This window comes from Staurois parvus, unplaced genomic scaffold (assembly GCF_062004578.1).
Source record: "Staurois parvus isolate SC_StPar_1 unplaced genomic scaffold, SC_StPar_1.0 ptg000845l, whole genome shotgun sequence".
In the NCBI taxonomy this organism is placed as follows: Eukaryota; Metazoa; Chordata; class Amphibia; order Anura; family Ranidae; genus Staurois; species Staurois parvus.
This window is the reverse complement of record NW_028318641.1, coordinates 2,740,504-2,760,339: the sequence shown is the minus strand read 5'-3', so window position 1 is coordinate 2,760,339 and position 19,836 is coordinate 2,740,504. Positions and strand designations below refer to the sequence as shown.

Genomic DNA, 19,836 nt, shown 5'->3' with positions numbered 1-19,836 from the left:
ACACCCATCCAAAGTCACATCAAAGTCACACCAATCCAAAGTCACATCAAAGTCACACCCATCAAAGTCACATCAAAGTCACACCCATCCAAAGTCACATCAAAGTCACACCCATCCAAAGTCACATCAAAGTCACACCCATCCAAAGTCACATCAAAGTTGCATCAAATTCAATGCTTTCCTATTGGTAAAAAATAAAAAAAAAAGTAAAATGCATAAAAAAAAAACCACACTACATGCATTTTTGTTTCTGAATATGCATTTTTGATGCATTTTGCACCTTTTTTTTTGCCAATAGGAAAGTATTGACTTTGATGCCACTTTGAAAGGGTGTGACTTTGATGGGGCTTTGGGTGGATGTGACTTTGTATGGGTGCAACTTGGATGCTAATTGATGGCCAGAGACTGTAAAGTCGCATCAGAATCGCACTACATGAACAAAACTGTCATACCTTCCTATTAGCAAAAAATAAATAAATGAAAGTTGCATCAAAGTCACACCCAGGGGCGGACTGACCATTTGGAAACTCGGGCACTGCCTGAGGGCCCGGGGTCTGTAGGGGCCCCCATGAGATGCCCCTGGTATCTTTTTCATAGGCTTTTTTGAGGACACAGGGGCCCCATGATCCCCTATTGCCCGGGGGCCCCATGAGTTGTCAGTCCGCCCCTGGTCAAACCCATCCAAAGTCACATCAAAGTTGCATCAAAGTCACACCCATCCAAAGTCACAAAGTCACACCCATCCAAAGTCACATCAAAGTTGCATCAAAGTCACACTGATGCGACTTTGATGTGACTTTGGATGGGTGTGACTTTGATGTGACTTTGGATCGAAGTCACACCCATCCATTCGATACTTTCCTATTGGTAAAAAAAAAGAAAAAAGTAAAATGCATAAAAAACGCACTACATGCATTTTTGCTGCCTGTCTAATGAAGTCTTTTGAACCAAAAACGCACCATGTTGCATTTAAAAAAGTCCCTGACACTTTCTAAAAGTGCAGCGGCTGAAAAAAAAGCATACATGTCAACGTGTCCCATAGGAAACCATGTTACATGGACTATAGTGCGTTTCTGCATAATGCAAACCTCACTCAGCCTTAGGCCTGGTTCACACCAATGCGCTTTGCTTTTGATCTGTTTTTGCATTTTGCTTTGCGTTTTTACCACGTTTTGCACTTTTTTTCAGCTTTTTTTTTTTTGTTAAAGGGGAAATGTTTTTGTTGCGGAGCATTATAAAAACATAAAATGCAGCAATATCACACTTCATGCATTTTAGTAAAGTCTCCGTTGAATTTTATTGTAGCAAAAATGCAGCTTTTTGCATTTAAAAAAGTCCCCGATCCTTTCCAAAAAAATCAGCAGCTCAAAAAAGCATGAATGTGAACGTGTCCCATAGGAAACCATGTTACATGGACTGTAGTGCGTTTCTGCAAAATGCACTAAGAAACCGCATTAGTGTGAACAAGGGCTTGTTCACGTGTCAGGTTGGGGGTGGTAAAACCCTGCGATTAGACCACTACTTCCTGTAGCTGCAGAGGCATTGGCCAGGGATGTATACGTTCCATGGTATGCATTATGTGCCCTGCAGGGGCGGACTGACAACTCATGGGGCCAAACTCAAAAAAACCTATGAAAAAGGTACCAGGGGCGTCTTATGGGGCCCCCTACTGACCCCGGGCCCTCGGGCAGTGCCCGAGTTTCCAAATGGTCAGTCCGCCCCTGGCCCCCTGACGCTTTCAGCAGGTTGAGCACCCGCCAAACGCAATCCATTCAAGTAAATGAGCCGCTTTGTAGGCGCCCCACAACCTCTTGCAGTGCAGGATTCAAGCAGGTGGTGAAGGGGTGATACAACGCAGATCGCTCTTCAGAGAGCAAATGCACATGTGAAGGAACCTAGAAACCGAGAGCGGAGTGATTACATGACCGCTGGTCGCTCAGTTCTTGGTTTGCTCACAGAGGAGAGCAGTGGCCGTGAAGGAACCTAGAAACCGAGAGCGGAGTGATTACATGACCGCTGGTCGCTCAGTTCTCGGTTTGCTCACAGAGGAGAGCAGTGGCCGTGAAGGAACCTAGAAACCGAGAGCGGAGTGATTACATGACCGCTGGTCGCTCAGTTCTCGGTTTGCTCACAGAGGAGATCAGTGGCCGTGAAGGAACCTAGAAACCGAGAGCGGAGTGATTACATGACCGCTGGTCGCTCAGTTCTCGGTTTGCTCACAGAGGAGAGCAGTGGCCGTGAAGGAACCTAGAAACCGAGAGCGGAGTGATTACATGACCGCTGGTCACTCAGTTCTCGGTTTGCTCACAGAGGAGAGCAGTGGCCGTGAAGGAACCTAGAAACCGAGAGCGGAGTGATTACATGACCGCTGGTCGCTCAGTTCTCGGTTTGCTCACAGAGGAGAGCAGTGGCCGTGAAGGAACCTAGAAACCGAGAGCGGAGTGATTACATGACCGCTGGTCGCTCAGTTCTCGGTTTGCTCACAGAGGAGAGCAGTGGCCTTGAAGGAACCTAGAAACCGAGAGCGGAGTGATTACATGACCGCTGGTCGCTCAGTTCTCGGTTTGCTCAGAGAGGAGAGCAGTGGCCGTGAAGGAACCTAGAAACCGAGAGCGGAGTGATTACATGACCGCTGGTCGCTCAGTTCTCGGTTTGCTCACAGAGGAGAGCAGTGGCCGTCAGTCGCCGCTCTCTACTTCACCAGTGCTCACTGGAGCACCAGCCTACGGGCGGCACAGCTGGCTCTCACCCTGACAGCTGAAGCTAGCTTTCAAATCAGGCAGCAGGGTGGATCCTACCAATATTGTCAGGATCCTTCTCAAGCCTGGCACGGCTCTACCGCAGGCAAAAGCTGATTCTGGGTCATAGGAGAACAAAAAGTAAATGCACTCCCGAAAGAGTTGTACAAAAAAAAAAAAAAAAGTCTGTCCATAATTCTCTTTTAATCTTTTTCTAATTTCCTGTCCGAAGCTCTTGCTGGTGGCCGGTGGTTTTTCACGCAGACAACTCTGCCCATCGGAAACACTGATCAATATTGTGATTTCTGCTCCGGAGCAGCTGCCATCAGGATATATAAAAGTGACATGAGAAGGGGGCTGGAGAGTCCTGCATTTCATCCCATCTCCGGTGTCATCCCTTTCACATTGCACTTGTGTTGGTGGGACTCACCGTGCTGTTTGCAGAGTGGAAGGGAGTCCCTGCAGCTCTCTCGTAGTAGAGAATATAAAATACTGGCAAAACAATCCCAATTAAAAGCATGACTAAAACGGCGTTCCACCATCGGATCCCCCAGTCCGCCCCGAGATACGAGTCTTTCTGCCTTGGTATAGGTGTCACTTGGAGACTGTCGGAGCCAAAAGGTTCCCCGAGCAGTTCCTGGTTCTGTGTGGCCTCCTCGATGTTCTGGTCGATCTCCCGGAAGTACTGACTTATGTCCCTGTTGTCCGCAGAGCCAACATCGCCATCCGCAGGTGGCTCGGCGACAACGTCGTGAGCGTTTGCAGAAGTCTGTGCGCCGGGGTCCTCGCCACGTTCTGTAAACATCCCATGCATCTTCACTGGGATCTTAATGGTCTTCACGGCGTACATGTCCTGCTCTGTGAGGAAGTTGTTCACTCGCTTAATGTCTGCGACCTGGAAGGGGGAGGGGTGGGAGGGGTTGGGGGGGGGGTGGAGAAGGAAACATGGAAACATGACAAAGCACTGGAGACAGAGACAGCCAAACAAATACATTCTTTAACCACTTGACCTTCACGAGGGTTTACCTTCTTCATGACCAGGCCATTTTTTGCTATTCAGCACTGCTCTACTTTAACTGGCAATTGTGCGGTCGTGCGACACTGTAATGAAATTTAGATCATTGGTTTCACCACTAAGGTTCTTAGTTTTTATTATTATTATTATAATACAGTATTTATATAGAGCCAAAGGGTTTGCTCAGCGTTGTACAGTAGCAAGGGGGACAGAACATGAGACAAGACAGTAACAATACGATACACGAGGGGTTCGAGGGCCCTGCTCTTTCCAGCTTACAATCTAGGAGGGAGGGGAAGTGGTACAGGAGGAGATGGCTGTGGGGGATGGAGTGGTGAGCGGAGGAGGTTAATTGTTAGGTGAGGTCCGGTGTTAGGTGAGGTTGGGGTAGGCTTCTCTGAAGAGATGGGTTTTCAGGGTGCGCCTGAAGGTGAGGAGGGTAGGTGACATTCTGATGGGGTAGGGAGTTCCAGAGGATGGGGGAGGTCCTAGAGAAGTCCTGCAATCGGGCGTGGGAGGAGGAGACCAGGGAGCTAGAGAGTAGGAGGTCCTGTGAGGAGCGGAGGGCACGGGTAGGGTAGTATCTGGGTATCAGGTCAGTTATGTAGTTCGGGGCGGCATTGTGAGTGGCCTTGTAGGTCAGAGTTAGCATAAATATATTTATTTTAGTAACAGTGAAGTGGCGAGCGGGCGACCAGATATGATTATTGCACCACATCCAGGGGCGGACTGACCATTTGGAAACTCGGGCACTGCCCGAGGGCCCGGGGTCAGTAGGGGGCCCCACGAGATGCCCCTGGTACCTTTTTCATAGGCTTTTTGGAGTTTGGGCAAGGACACAGGGGCCCCATGATCCCCTATTGCCCGGGGGCCCCATGAGTTGTCAGTCCGCCCCTGACCACATCCCTTAAAATTGCAAATATTCAACAGAGAAGATGGAACTTTCAGGGTCAATGTCATTAGCAGGGGCGGACTGATAACTCATGGGGCCCCCGGACAATAGGGGATCATGGGGCCCCTGTTTCCTTGCCCACACTCAAAGCGCACCCAAAAAAGCATATAAAAAAGGTACCAGGGGCATTTCATGGGGCCCCCTACTGACCCCGGGCCCTCAGGCAGTGCCCGAGTGCTGGAATGGTCAGTCCGCCCCTGGTCATTAGTAGAGTGTACAGTATTATCACTGATCACTGTATTAGTGTCACTGTCAGTGATCCTCACAGCCAGTGTTTTGTTAGTGCCAGATTGCCCGCCACACTATAAGTCGCTGATTACAGACACTACCAGTATAGTGGCATTGCACAAACCAATTAATATATACTTATTGGGATTTTTTTTTTCTTTTACCAAAGTCATGTAGCAGAATACATTTTATGAAAGAATGTAATTTTATTGGATATATTTAATAACAGAAAGTAGGAAAAAATAAAATAAATATATATTCAATAGAGAAGATGGGACTTTCAGGGTGCATGAACATGAATACTAAACATATTAAAAAGTTATATCATTTTTATTTCGTATTTTTTTTTAAAAAAAAAAACAAAAAAAGGAAAAAATACAGAAAAAATTATTATTGTATTTTTTCCTTTTTTTTTTTTTAAATACGAAATAAAAATTATATAAAACTTTTTAATATGTTTAGTATTCATGTTCATGCACCCTGAAAGTCCCACTTTCTCTATTGAATATATATTTATTTTATTTTTTTCCTACTTTCTGTTATAAAACATATCCAATAAAATTACATTCTTTCATAAATTGAGGCCAAAATGTATTCTGCTACATGACTTTGATAAAAAAAAAAAAAAAATATCCCAATAAGTATATATTAATTGGGTTGCGCAATGTCACTATACTGGTAGTGTCTGTGATCAGCGGCTTATAGTGTGGCGGGCAATCTGGCACTAACAAAACACTGGCTGTGAGGATCACTGACAGTAACACTAATACAGTTATCAGTGATAATACCGTACACTGTACTAATGACACTGGCTGGGAAGGGGTTAGCCTGATGGGGCAATCAAAGGGTTAACCGTGTGCCTAACAATGTGTAATGTGTGCTGCTTTTAGGCTAGGTTCACATCTATGCAGACTGCGGATCGTGCCATTTCACAGCGCAGTCTGCGTTTTTGTTTTTTTTTTGGTCAATAGGAAAGTATTGACTTTGGTGCGACTTTGGATGGGTGTGACTTGGATGCGACTTTGATGCAATGGGTGCGACTTTGATACAACTTTTTTTTTTGCCAATAGGAAAGTATAATAGTTCTGTTCATGTAGGATGACTTCGATGCGACTTTACGCACTCAAGTAGCATCCAAGTCGCACCCATCCAAAGTCGCACCAAAGTCGCATCCAAGTCCCACCCACCCAAAGTCGCATGAAAGTCGCATCGAAGTCCCACCCATCCAAAGTCACATCCAAGTTACACCCATCCAAAGTCGCATCAAAGTCAATACTTTCCTATTGGAAAAAAAAAACAAAACGCAAAATGCATGGTGCGGGTCCATTATCTATTACACGCAAAACACAATCTGCTGCAGGATAAAAAAATCCTTGACCCTTTCCGAAAAAAATGCACATAGATGTGAACTAGATCCATAGGAAATCATGTTTAATGGACTGTAGAGCGTTTCTGCAAACTGGAAAACGCACAGAAATCCGCACAAGTGTGAATCTAGGGCTACTCACAGATCTGGCTGCTTTTTCTCTCTGAACTCAAGAGTTGATTTCAGGGAGAAGAAACTGCCAGATCCCTGCCTGTGTATGCAGTTCTGTTTGTAAACACAGAACTCTGTGCTATGATTGGACACAGCTGATCATCAGGTGTACAACCACAATCACTGGCTCTAACCTGCTGAGCTGACAAGCTCGAGCTGTGTCCAATCACAGTACAGGTCAGCAGGGAGGGTGTGCATGCTGTGGCCCCGCTAGCAGTAAATCTACTGTGAGCTGGTGGCAAATGGTTATAATTGCTCCACATCTGCCTCCCCCCTCTGCCAATCCCTTCATTGGCTCCCGATTGCCCAACGCATCAAATTCAAACTGCTAACTCTGACCTACAAAGCCATTCACAATGCCGCCCCAAACTACATAACTGACCTGATACCCAAATACTACCCTACCCGTGCCCTCCGCTCCTCACAGGACCTCCTACTCTCTAGCTCCCTGGTCTCCTCCTCCCACGCCCGATTGCAGGACTTCTCTAGGACTTCCCCCATCCTCTGGAACTCCCTACCCCAATCCATCAGACTGTCACCTACCCTCCTCACCTTCAGGCGCACTCTGAAAACCCTCCTCTTCAGGGAAGCCTACCCCAACCTCACCTAACACCCGACCTCACCTAACAACTAACCTCCTCCACTCCTCCCACCACTCCATCCCCCACAGCCATTTCCTCCTGTACCACCTTCCCCTCCCTCCTAGATTATAAGCTCGAAAGTGCAGGGCCCTCGAACCCCTCGTGTATTGTATTGTTACTGTCTTGTCTCATGTTCTGTCCCCCTTGCTACTGTACAGCGCTGAGCATACCCTTTGGCGCTATATAAATACTGTATAATAATAATAATAATAATTAACTTCAGGAATTTTTTTTTTTTAATTTATATTGGTCCAGCTTGGTTGAAAGAAAAGGCTAATGCAGGCCATAGACAGGTCGAAAATCGGCTGATCTTTCGAAAAAAAAGAAAAAAATCGGTCGTTCAGTCAGCCGATGTTACCACCAATGGTAAAAAAAAGAAAAAAAAAAATCGGCCAACTAAATCATAAAGTTCAGCCCATAACTTCTACCCCTTGCAGGTCACGGCTCATGCGCGGATTTTTTATCGGTAAAACGATCCGCCGATTTGCCCATCATTGCTGGGAAAATTGGCCGATTGTCAAAATTGGCCGCAAATTTTCCAACATGACCAATAAAATAAACGGTGCAAAAAAACCAAAAAACGGCCGACCAATTAACCCACTAACAGTGCGAAAATTGGCCGATTTTTGACCCGTCTATGGCCGGCATAAGATCCCATATTTTTTTTTTTAGCCAGCAACTGGCTTTGTTGTATTAAGTGATCCAGGTGGCTGTAAATTTATACTCCGCACTCTTAATGGGTCTTCCGACGCCCCCCCTCCCCCCTTCATGGTGATTCTGGGGCTCTCCCATTGCTCCCAGCACAACAATAACCGGTCAGGACAGCTGCCACACAGAGGAGATGGAGAAGCATTCGTTCCCCCATCTCCTCTGATTTCATCACTTCCAGATGCAGAGCCATCATTTCCTGGCTGCTACGCATCACGATCTGTGATTGGTTAGTTGCTTCGGAGGGCAGGGGAGACATCAGCAGTCTAATAGACCCCGGATGTCTCCATAAAGAGTACCTGTCACCTGCTCAAAGCAATCACAAGGAAGCTCCTAGATTGTAAGCTCCAAGGAGCAGGGCCCTCGATCCCCTCATGTTTTGCATTGTTATGTTGTTCTGTCACATGTTCTGTCCCCCTTTGTAATGTACAGCGCTGAGCGAACTATTGGCGCTTTATAAATACTGTATAATAATAATAATAACCCCTTGTGATGACAATAAAGTTTAATGAAAAATTTAAAAAAAGTGATAAAAAAAATAAACAAAATTGTATAGACACTCCCAGATACACACAAATGCAAACGCACGCACAAGTGCGGCACGCTTATGTGAACGGTGATTGCACCGCGAATGTCAGAGTGATTAAAGGGCCATAATTTACAATTAACCCCTTAATCCCGGCCCTTGTAGAGGTTTCTGATGCCTGGAGGTGGGGTGGGGGGGTTTCTGATCATGTGACCGCCATGATTGGCAAGTGTACAATCCAAGCGCACACGTTTCCTGCGTTAACAATGGCTGTGTGTATAAGTGGGAGCTGCAGCGACCGTCGGCTGGAACCGAACAGAATCAGCAAGGGAGAATGTCACCAGCACACCGAGGATCACCAATACGGGTCCAAAGGTTTTTATGCCTGATGAAGGGGTCACATGCCTGATGAAGGGGTCACATGCCTGATGAAGGGGTCACATGCCTGATGAAGGGGTCCTGCGAGACTCCGAAATGTTGACTTGCTGTAACTATGTGATCGTTCATTAAAACCTTTGGACCCATATTGATGATCCTCGGTGTGCTGGTGACATTTTCCCTCGTCATGATTGGCAGTCACATGATCGGAAAGCTCCCGGTCGCAAACAGAGATTGGGAGCGGTTAGCTGGCAGTACCTGTGCCGGGAGCACGCTCTTAGCATGCACAGCTCTGTATACATTCTGGTACACATACATGCGCTTGTCTCTGCGATAAGCCCCACCCACCGCACAGATGGCTACTGTCGGTGCAAAGAGGTGAACTCTAAACGGATAACCTGTAAAGGCTTTTAAAGCACGCCGTATGGACAATTATAGGTACTGTAGTTTGTCACCATTTCACAGGGGTGTGCAGTTCTTAATATTTGGGATCTATTTACGTGGCACGGCCTGATCTTTTACATTTTTCCAAAAACCGTGGTACTCTATTGTGTTTGTGTGCACTGAAAACTATTTAAAATGGCTGTAAACGTTTACATATACCCAGTGAAGTGACTGGCCTCAGGTGATCCATAAAGATTAAACAGATCCTCCTACATAAGTTGTACCTGCTTATCTGCGACCATCTCTTCTCTACATCCCTTCAAAGTCCAGAATTTATAAAGCTCATCTGAACTGTCAGAAAACAGGGGGCGGAGAGCTGAAGTTACACAATGCAGAGCTCAGTGAGGAGAGCTCCGAGAGCTGATTGGTGAGAAGGGACACACCCCCCTTCACATAGCACACAGGAACAGAGCTGAGTCTGTCAGTCACAGACTGTACCCCTCCCCTGTCACCATTTTTGTCTTGGTGTCAGGAAAACTTGTCAGAAGTGACTCATGCAGATAGCAGAGGGAGGAGGTAGCAGAGGGAGGAGGCAGCAGACAGAAATGACACTTAGTGCTCTGGATTGAGACAAGTACACAAAATAGACAGATATGCTTTGTTCATATTTAATGTCTGATGTTTACAAACACTTTAACCAGTTGCTGCCCGGCCTATGGCCAAATGGTGGCCGGGTGAACACTTTGTCCCTCCGGGAGGATGCCATATGGCGTCCTTCTCGGATCGCGCATGCCCACAGGGCTGTGCTGCGGCGAGATCTGTCACCGACTGTGTACCTCGGACACGGCCAATGACAGATCTGTGTACCGACCCCGTTGCCAGTACCATGTGACCTGCTGTGACCAATCACAGGTCACATGACAGTTGTATACAATAGATGGCTTCCTTTCATGCCATCCATTGAATGGTCACAGCGATCACATGTACAGGCTGGCCAATTACAGCCCATATGTGCCAATCACAGCTAATCACAACAAAAAAAGCTGAATGAATCAATTTCATTCAGTTAAATGCTTGCTTATAGCAAAAGTAATTCTTTGCTATAATCAAATTGTGTAAAAAAAAACAAATACTGATCACTTCCCCAAAGTAGTACAATGTTACTATGGTAACATCATACTACTTTGGTTATAGTGCAATATGAAAAAAAATCTTTAATAAAAAAAGAGAAAAAAATGTAATAAAAAATTAAAAATTAAAAAAGTAAAAAAAAAATTCTGAAAAAAAATTATTTTTTTTTCATACTGTCACCAGTAAGTGTCCCTGATCACCGCCATGCCAGTTATATGATGACGCTGTACTGCACTGGTGACAGTATGTAAAAAAAAAATTGTGTATTTTGTTTTTTAATCTCTTCATTTTCCAAAAAATTATAACAAAAAAAAGTACAACTTCAAAAAACTCGACATGCCTCTTATGAAATACGTCGCACTGTCTACTTTGCAAAAAGGGGTTATTTGGGGGATATCTGTACTGTCCTGACATTTGGGGGATATCTGTACCGTCCTGACATTTGGGGGATATCTGTACCGTCCTGACATTTGGGGGATATCTGTACCGTCCTGACATTTGGGGGATATCTGTACCGTCCTGACATTTGGGGGATATCTGTACCGTCCTGACATTAGGGGGATATCTGTACCGTTCTGACATTAGGGGGATATCTGTACCGTTCTGACATTAGGGGATATCTGTACCGTTCTGACATTAGGGGGATATCTGTACCGTCCTGACATTTGGGGATATCTGTACCGTCCTGACATTAGGGGGATATCTGTACCGTTCTGACATTAGGGGATATCTGTACCGTTCTGACATTTGGGGATATCTGTACCGTCCTGACATTTGGGGATATCTGTACCGTTCTGACATTTGGGGGATATCTGTACCGTTCTGACATTTGGGGGATATCTGTACCGTTCTGACATTTGGGGGATATCTGTACCGTTCTGACATTTGGGGGATATCTGTACCGTCCTGACATTTTGGGATATCTGTACCGTTCTGACATTTGGGGGATATCTGTACCGTCCTGACATTTGGGGGATATCTGTACCGTCCTGACATTTGGGGGATATCTGTACCGTCCTGACATTTGGGGGATATCTGTACTGTCCTGACATTTGGGGGATATCTGTACTGTCCTGACATTTGGGGGATATCTGCACTGTCCTGACATTTGGGGGATATCTGTACTGTCCTGACATTTGGTGGATATCTGTACTGTCCTGACATTTGGGGGATATCTGTACTGTTCTGACATTCTTGGACCTCAAGAAATTAGATTGGACGTCAGTACTTCAGGATTGATCAATTTTCAGATATATCCCATAGTTTGTGAACTCTATAACTTTCCTACAAACTAAATAAATACTGATTTGAGTTATTTTCACCAAAGACATGTAGCAGAATACATCTCGGCCTAAATTTATGAAGAACAATTATTTGCAAACTTTTATAACAGAAACAAAGAAAAACGTGTTTTATTTTCAAAATTTTCGGTCTTTTTTTTAAAAAAAAGCCCGGCGGTGATTAAATACCACCAAAAGAAAGCACTAGTTGTGTGAACAAAATTATAAAATTTTAGTTTGAATGACAACTGCACGGTCATGCAGCACTGTACCCAAAGTGTGATAGAGCGCTGAAACCTGAAAACTGGCCTGGGCAGGAAGGGAGTAAATGTACCCGGTATTGAAGTGGTATACCACAGGTCTCGCCCCCTTAGCCAGCCTGTAAAGGAGAAGCAGCAGACTGATGAGCTCCTTCCTCCTACCAGTATGCCTGGCATACTGGTAGGAGGAGGGCTTCTTGTGCTGCTTCTCCCTCCCCTAGTCTGATCTCTGCTGTCTGAGGTTTACAATCATTTTAAGACCTGGTTCACAACAATGTGGTGCAGGAAACACTGCGAATCTTGTACGTTTCTTGCACCACAATCGTATCGTGTCCATGCGATTCCTTTGTGGATTACATGTGGTGAACCTAGGCTTAGTGTATTTCTTTTTAAAAACCTGCTTTTGCTTTACCGCAGCTCCAGTATTGTGCACCAAAAAATGATGAATGCTTTATTCTCCAGGGCCTCTTCTTTCAGAAAATATATAATGTGTGGGGAGCTCTAAGTAATTTTCTAGCCCCCCCAAAAAAAGCTGATTTTAACGTGTGAAAAATTAAAAAAATTGACCTAGTTAAAGAGCCGCTAACAAAATATTAGACATTGTATCCAATAAAAATCACAAGTAAAAACTGTATTTAAAGCAAAACTCTGGGCATAATACATTTTTTTGTCTGTATTTGTACTGTACGGGCTAACTGCTTGTTTTGTTCTAGGGGAGAGGACAGCGGAGATATACTCACCTGACCCACCGATCCTCCCCTTCGGCTCCTCACCCACCGATCCTCACCTTCGGCTCCTGACCCACCGATCCTCCCCTTCGGCTCCTGACCCACCGATCCTCCCCTTCGGCTCCTGACCCACCGATCCTCCCCTTCGGCTCCTGACCCACCGATCCTCCCCTTCGGCTCCTGACCCACCGATCCTCCCCTTCGGCTCCTCACCCACCGATCCTCCCCTTCGGCTCCTGACCCACCGATCCTCCCCTTCGGCTCCTGACCCACCGATCCTCACCTTCGGCTCCTGACCCACCGCTCCTCCCCTTCGGCTCCTGACCCACCGCTCCTCCCCTTCGGCTCCTGACCCACCGCTCCTCCCCTTCGGCTCCTGACCCACCGATCCTCCCCTTCGGCTCCTGACCCACCGATCCTCCCCTTCGGCTCCTGCCCCTCTGTGGTTCAGCAATCTTCTAAATGGACTGTTCCTGACATCAGCACACTCCATAGACAGGAACAGTCTACCACTGGACCGTGGGGGGATGCGGTTTTCTAGACAATCGGTGGGTCAGGTGAGTATGAGCTTTGTGCTCAACCCTAGAAAAAAAAAAGAAGTAGCTGACCTGTGCAGTGCGGGCACCAATGCATGGTGTAATAAAAATGTTGCCTGGAGTTCTGCTTTAACCAGTTCCGCACCGCCCTATAGCAGAAATACTGCTATGGGGCAGCACGGGTGTGGAAAATCACTTATATATACACATGATTTTGCAGTTCTTTGTAGGGGGCACGCACCTTCTACCGGCGCTGCCATTCTTAGCCTCGGCTGTCAGTCACCGGGTCGTGGCCAGTGATTGCCGAGTATCTCCGATGGGGGAAGAGACCGGTGTATAAAAACAGATCTTTCCCCTGTCAGTCCTGCACTCTGCTTTGTATGGCTCTGCATAGCACAGTGAAGAGCGCACACACAGCCCCCATAGTGAAACAGCACACAGATAAGCCTTTGATCACCCCAGATGTTAACCCCTTCCTGCCCAGTGCCATTAGTACAGCGTCAGAGCTTTTTATTAGCACTGGTCACTGTGTTGGTGTCCCTGAGGATGTCAAGTCAGTTCCCCCCCAGTGTCAGAATGCCCACCACAGTCCCGCTATAAGTCGCTGATTGCCGCCATTACTAGTAAAAAAACAAAAATCCCAGTATCTATACCGCCATTTGTAAACGCTATAACTTTCACGTAGACCAATTAATTTGCACTTTTTTTTTTTTTTTTTTTTTTAGCTAAGACAAGTCGCAGAATACATTTTGGCATAAAGTTATGATGAAATTTGATTTTTTTTTACTGGACATTTAATAGCAAAAAGTAAAAAATATTGTTTTTTTTTTCTCAAAATTATCAGTCTTTTTTTTGTTTATAGCACAAAAAATAAAAAAAAACACAGGCGACCAAACACCACCGAAAGAAAGCTCCATTTGTGGGGGGAAAAAAAGAACGTAAATTTCATTTGGGTGCAGCGTTGCATGACCGCACAATTGTCAGTTATAATAACGCAGTGACATATCTCAAAACATGGCCTGGTCCGGGGATTGGGGGGGGGGGGGGGGTAATCCTCTGGAGGGCAAGTGGTTAACCAATCAAATTCCTATTAATAACACCCAATAGAGTTCAGGAAAGGGTCGGTAGTTACCTTGCAGCCATACTGCAGCGCCAGCTTGTTCAGGCTGTCATCCTCTGTGATGGCTCGCTCCAAGAAAACCACATCGCCGACTTTCTCCCGGAAAGCGTTCTGCCGTTGGAGCTCTCCACCCCTCGCTCGTAATTCCATCACATCGAACTCCTCTTCAGAAGAGCTCTCCAGATCGGCCGCTCCATTAATAAACGTGTAGACGTGGGCTCCCTGCGAGGAGTGGACACCGGTGGGTGGGTGGAAGGAATGAGAGGGTCCCTTTAGGCGCATTGTCACAGGGGCTCTAGAGAGGATGGAAATAAAACAGCTGTGAATCAGTCAAGGGCCAGCCACGATCAGAAGGCAGCAATTCTTCAATAGAAGACGCGGAATTCAACAGTTCACTAATTACAATAATAACACGCTGCTGCCGGGTCGGATTAAGGCTCAATTTACTTCGCTGATCTATACGCGCGGTCGATTGGCTGTAACCATCATTATTTTCAGACATTGCCAGTTATCTCTCCCTGCAGGAAATAATGATCATTATGGAAAATAATTGGTGTAGCAGAGAGAATTTAATAATTATCTCCAGATTTCAGGAACACAACATTATTAAAGTGTTACTAAACCCACAACAGTACAATCAGTCTGTAGATGCAGCAAAGCATGCTTGTTATACTCACTGCAGAACCTAAGGGGTTAATCCTCTGCATTATGTATAAAGGCTGTTTGATCCTGTCTTCTCTGATCTTCCCCTTCTACTGTCCCCAACCCATCTGCTGATAGCACAGGGCCTTGGCAGCAAGCTGCACATGCTCAGTTTAGTGTGTTTTGCTAGTGTGTTTTTTTTTCCCCCTGTGAGGGTGCATGTGATCACCCCAGGGCCAATCAAAGCTGTTCAGACAGAGGGTCTGGGGTTATGCAGCCTCATAAGACAGGCAGAAGAGAACGAAAACTGCTCCTAAAAGCTTTCACCAGTGTTCGACCAGACACTGACAGAAGTCACAAGACTGCTCTAACTGCTGATGAGAAAAGGTATTTAGGAGTTTATATTCACTAAAATAATTGCATTTTCATGTTCTATGTACTGTGGGAGACCAGATATAGTGAATGCAGGGTCCTTGGGAGAACGTATATAGCGAATGCAGGGTCCAGGGAGACCAGATATAGTGAATGCAGGGTCCGGGGAGAGCGTATATAGTGAATGCAGGGTCCGGGGAGAGCGTATATAGTGAATGCAGGGTCCTGGGGAGGGCGGATAGAGTGAATGCAGGGTCCGGGGGAGAGCGGATAGAGTGAATGCAGGGTCCGGGGAGAGCGGATATAGTGAATGCAGGGTCCGGGGAGAGCGGATATAGTGAATGCAGGGTCCGGGGAGAGCGGATATAGTGAATGCAGGGTCCGGGAGAGCAGATATAGTGAATGCAGGGTCCGGAGAGAGCGGATATAGTGAATGCAGGGTCCGGGGAGAGCGGATATAGTGAATGCAGGGTCCGGAGAGAGCGGATATAGTGAATGCAGGGTCCGAGAGAATGGATATAGTGAATGCAGGGTCCGGGGAGAGCGGATATAGTGAATGCAGGGTCCGGGGAGAGCGGATATAGTGAATGCAGGGTCCGGAGAGAGCGGATATAGTGAATGCAGGGTCCGGGGAGAGCGGATATAGTGAATGCAGGGTCCGGGGAGAGCGGATATAGTGAATGCAGGGTCCGGAGAGAGCGGATATAGTGAATGCAGGGCCTGGGGAGACCAGATATAGTGAATGCAGGGTCCGGGAAGAGCGGATATAGTGAATGCAGGGTCCGGGGAGAGCGGATATAGTGAATGCAGGGTCCGGGGAGAGCGGATATAGTGAATGCAGGGTCCGGGGAGAGCGGATATAGTGAATGCAGGGTCCGGGGAGAGCGGATATAGTGAATGCAGGGTCCGGGGAGAGCGGATATAGTGAATGCAGGGTCCGGGGAGAGCGGATATAGTGAATACAGGGTCCGAGGAGACCAGGTATAGTGAATGTAGGGTCCGGGGAGACCGGATAGAGGGAATGCAGGGTCCGGGGTTTAGTAACACTTTCAGTAATAAATTGCTTTCAATGATTTATTTAAAGTGTAAATATCCTGTTGATCCAAAAATGTTGTTAGCAGGGAACACTGTAACTAATAAGAGTATAGCACAGGAAGTTATTTGCTATCTTTGAGGACTACAGAAGCCCTTCCCCTCTGTTATGGAGAAAAGGAGAGGGGGAGGTTCCCACCTAGAGGTGCATTGGAGTGTGCATTCCCGCTTTTTGCGTGTACGGCAGCCGATTATTTCACTGGACTGCCCCATGCATGAAGAAGCAGAAATGATGTCTCGGAGGCTTGGCTCCCACCTACAGGCACAACTGAGTTCACACACCTCGTTTCCAGTGCATTCCCATGCGTTGCGTGTAGGGCAGCCCATTATTTCAAAGGGCCGTCCTACACATGTATAATGCAGAAAAGAAGTCCCTGAGGCTTGAATTACACCTGCAGGCACAACTGAGCGCACACACGTTTCCAGTGCATTCTCATGCGTCGCATGTAGGACAGTCTGTTATTTCAAAAGGCTGCCCTATGCGCAAGAAACACAGAAAAGTCATCTGAGGCTTGGCTCATACCCACAGGTGCGACTGAGCTTGCACACGCGTCCAGCGCATTGCATGTAAGGCAGTCCATTAATTTCAATGGGGTGCCCTAAGCTCTAGAAACACAGAACAGACGTCCCCAAGGCCTGGTTCACACCTACATAAATAAACAGAAAATGCAATAAATGGCAAAAAAATATATATAAATGACCAGTGAAACAGTCAATAAATAATAGATAATACGTTCTCAAAGCACAAGCACGAAACGCGTTAGGGAGGAGCCAAGCCAGTGATGTCACGCCGCACGGACCATGAGGAACGCCAGCGACCATCTTTGTATCTGTATTCCCAATACGTCTTTGCCAGATGTGAGTGCATAGTGTACTTTTGCTGTCAATTTTACTACACTATCAAGCACTCTCTCTCTGGCTCATTTATCTATGAGCAATTTAAGGTGGAGTCCTGCTAGTGCATGTTTTTGGTCCATATACACCTGGATTGGAGCACATCCTGGAGATCTGGAGAGTGGCAGTCGGATGATCAGCTGAGGTGAGGAGGTATACCAGATGATCCCCGAGTTTACCCCCAGGATGATGATGACCAGGAGTGGTCTATATACTCGAATGCGCTTTTTAACTGCGCAATATAGGCTCATTTTTCACATCCACTGGAAGCACGGAAGTTCACCGTTAAGATTTATTGGACTTTTTTTATTATGAGATGTCACGATCACACTTTATGCATCATATTTAGACGCTAATAGCACCTTTATCCTAGCGCTCCACAGCGCATTGTTTACGTTTATATATCTATACACGTTTGCGTTGATTGAATCCTGTTTTTTTAGATATTTATTATGTGGTATTTATTATGTGGTATTTTACACCCTTTTGATATATTGGATGTGTATGTCATCATTGGCTGTTACTGTCGCATTTTACGTGTCACATTTAGACGCGATTAACATCTCTCATCTCAGCGCTCTATTGCGCATTGTTTTTTAATATTTATTGACTGTTTCACTGGTCATTTATATATATTTTTTTTTGCCATTTATTAGCGCTGCATTTTCTGTTTATTTGTGTGTATAAGGGTTGGAGGTTGACCTTTAATGCCAGCTGCTCATTCTATTCTACCTAGCGCTCATACACTTACTTCCATATTTTATACTGGTTCACACCTACAGGTGCAATCAAGGGTGCATGCTCACGTATCACATGTAAGGCAGTCCATTCATTTCAATGGGGAGCCCTAAGCTCTAGAAATGCGGAACAGACGTCCCCAAGGCCTGGTTCACACCTACAGGTGCAATCAAGCGTGCATGCTCACATATCACATGTAGGGCAGCCCATTATTTCAATGGGCTGTCCTGGTCATGAGAAAAGCAGAAAAATTGTCCCTGAGGCTTGGTCCATACCTGCAGGCACAACTGAGCGCACACACGACTTTCCAGTGCATTCCCATGTGTCGCATGTAGGGCAGCCCAATATTTCAATGGGACTGTCTTACACATGACAAATGAAGAAAAGTCATCCTTGAGGCTTGGTTCATACCTACAAGTACGATCGAGCTCGCACATGCGTTTCCAGTTCGTTGCTATGCGGCCCATGTAGGGCAGTCCATTCATTTCAAAGGGTTGCCCTATGCGCAAGAAACACGGAAAAGTCATCCTTGAGGCTTGGTTCATACCTACAAGTACGATCGAGCTCGCACATGCGTTTCCAGTGCGTTGCTATGCGGCCCATGTAGGGCAGTCCATTCATTTCAAAGGGTTGCCCTATGCGCAAGAAACACGGAAAGTCATCCCTGAGGCTTGGTTCATACCTACAAGTACGATCGAGCTCGCACATGCGTTTCCAGTACGTTGCTATGCGTTCCATGTAGGGCAGTCCATTCATTTCAAAAGGGTTGCCCTATGCGCAAGAAACACGGAAAAGTCACCCTTGAGGCTTGGTTCATACCTACAAGTACGATCGAGCTCGCACACGCTTTTCCAGTGCGTTCCTATGCGTCCCATGTAGGGCAGTCCATTCATTTCAAAGGGTTGCCCTATGCGCAAGAAACACGGAAAAGTCATCCTTGAGGCTTGGTTCATACCTACAAGTACGATCGAGCTTGCACATGCGGTTCCAGTGCGTTCCTATGCGTCCCATGTAGGGCAGTCCATTCATTTCAAAGGGTTGCCCTATGCGCAAGAAACACGGAAAAGTCATCCTTGAGGCTTGGTTTATACCTACAAGTACGATCGAGCTCGCACATGCGTTTCCAGTGCGTTGCTATGCATCCCATGTAGGGCAGTCCATTCATTTCAAAAGGGTTGCCCTATGCGCAAGAAACACGGAAAAGTCATCCCTGAGGCTTGGTTCATACCTACAGGTGCGACTGAGCTCACATAAGCGTTTCCAGTGCATTCCCATGCGTCGCATGTTGAGCAGCCTATTCATTTCAATCGAAATCCCCAATGCATGAGAAACACAGAAAATAAGTCCCCGACTCTTTTCCAAAAAAATGCGCCTCATTGGACCGCATGGGGCTGCGACACCATGCAGCTTTGTTTGTGGCTGACTTCAACAATGAAGGGCACTGCCACGCATGTGCAGCGGTAGCGTATTTCTGTGCGTGTGAAGAAAGCGCACAATTTTAACTGCGTTCCCAAATTTTAGGCTAGGTTCACACCTACGCAGTTTGTGTTTGATCCGTTTCTGCAGTGCGTTTTGCGGTTTTTCTTTCTTGTTGCTAGGCAGATTAAAACGCAAAATGCATCAAAAACACATCAAAAATGCACTACATCACCAATCTTGTCTCCAAATATCACCCAAACCGTCCTCTCCGCTCCTCGCACGACCTCCTGCTCTCTAGCTGCCTTGTCTCCTCCTCCCATGCTCGTCTCCAGGACTTCTCCAGAGCCTCCCCCATCCTCTGGAACTCTCTACCCCAATTTGTCAGACTATCGCCTACTCTGCTCACTTTTAGGCGATCTCTGAAAACCTCTCTCTTCAAGGAAGCCTATCCTGCCTTCAGCTAATAATGGAATCTTCTACTTTTCCAACCAGTCCATCCCCCACAGTTATTACCTTT

At 46.4% G+C, this 19,836-nt stretch overlaps 1 protein-coding gene across 1 annotated transcript in view; it reads right to left on the bottom strand.

The window, feature by feature from the left end:
* Nucleotides 1-851: 851 nt before the first annotated feature.
* LYSMD4 (LysM domain containing 4) overlaps nt 852-19,836 on the bottom strand; it is a 57,195-nt gene continuing 38,210 nt past the window's right edge. The window contains exons 2-3 of the mRNA XM_089655534.1: nt 14,175-14,457; nt 852-3,633 (exon numbers count right to left, since the gene is read on the bottom strand). Of these exons, the coding sequence (XP_089511660.1) occupies nt 3,139-3,633; nt 14,175-14,444 (765 nt within the window). The 5' untranslated portion in view covers nt 14,445-14,457 and the 3' untranslated portion in view covers nt 852-3,138. The remainder of the gene's footprint in view (nt 3,634-14,174; nt 14,458-19,836) is intronic.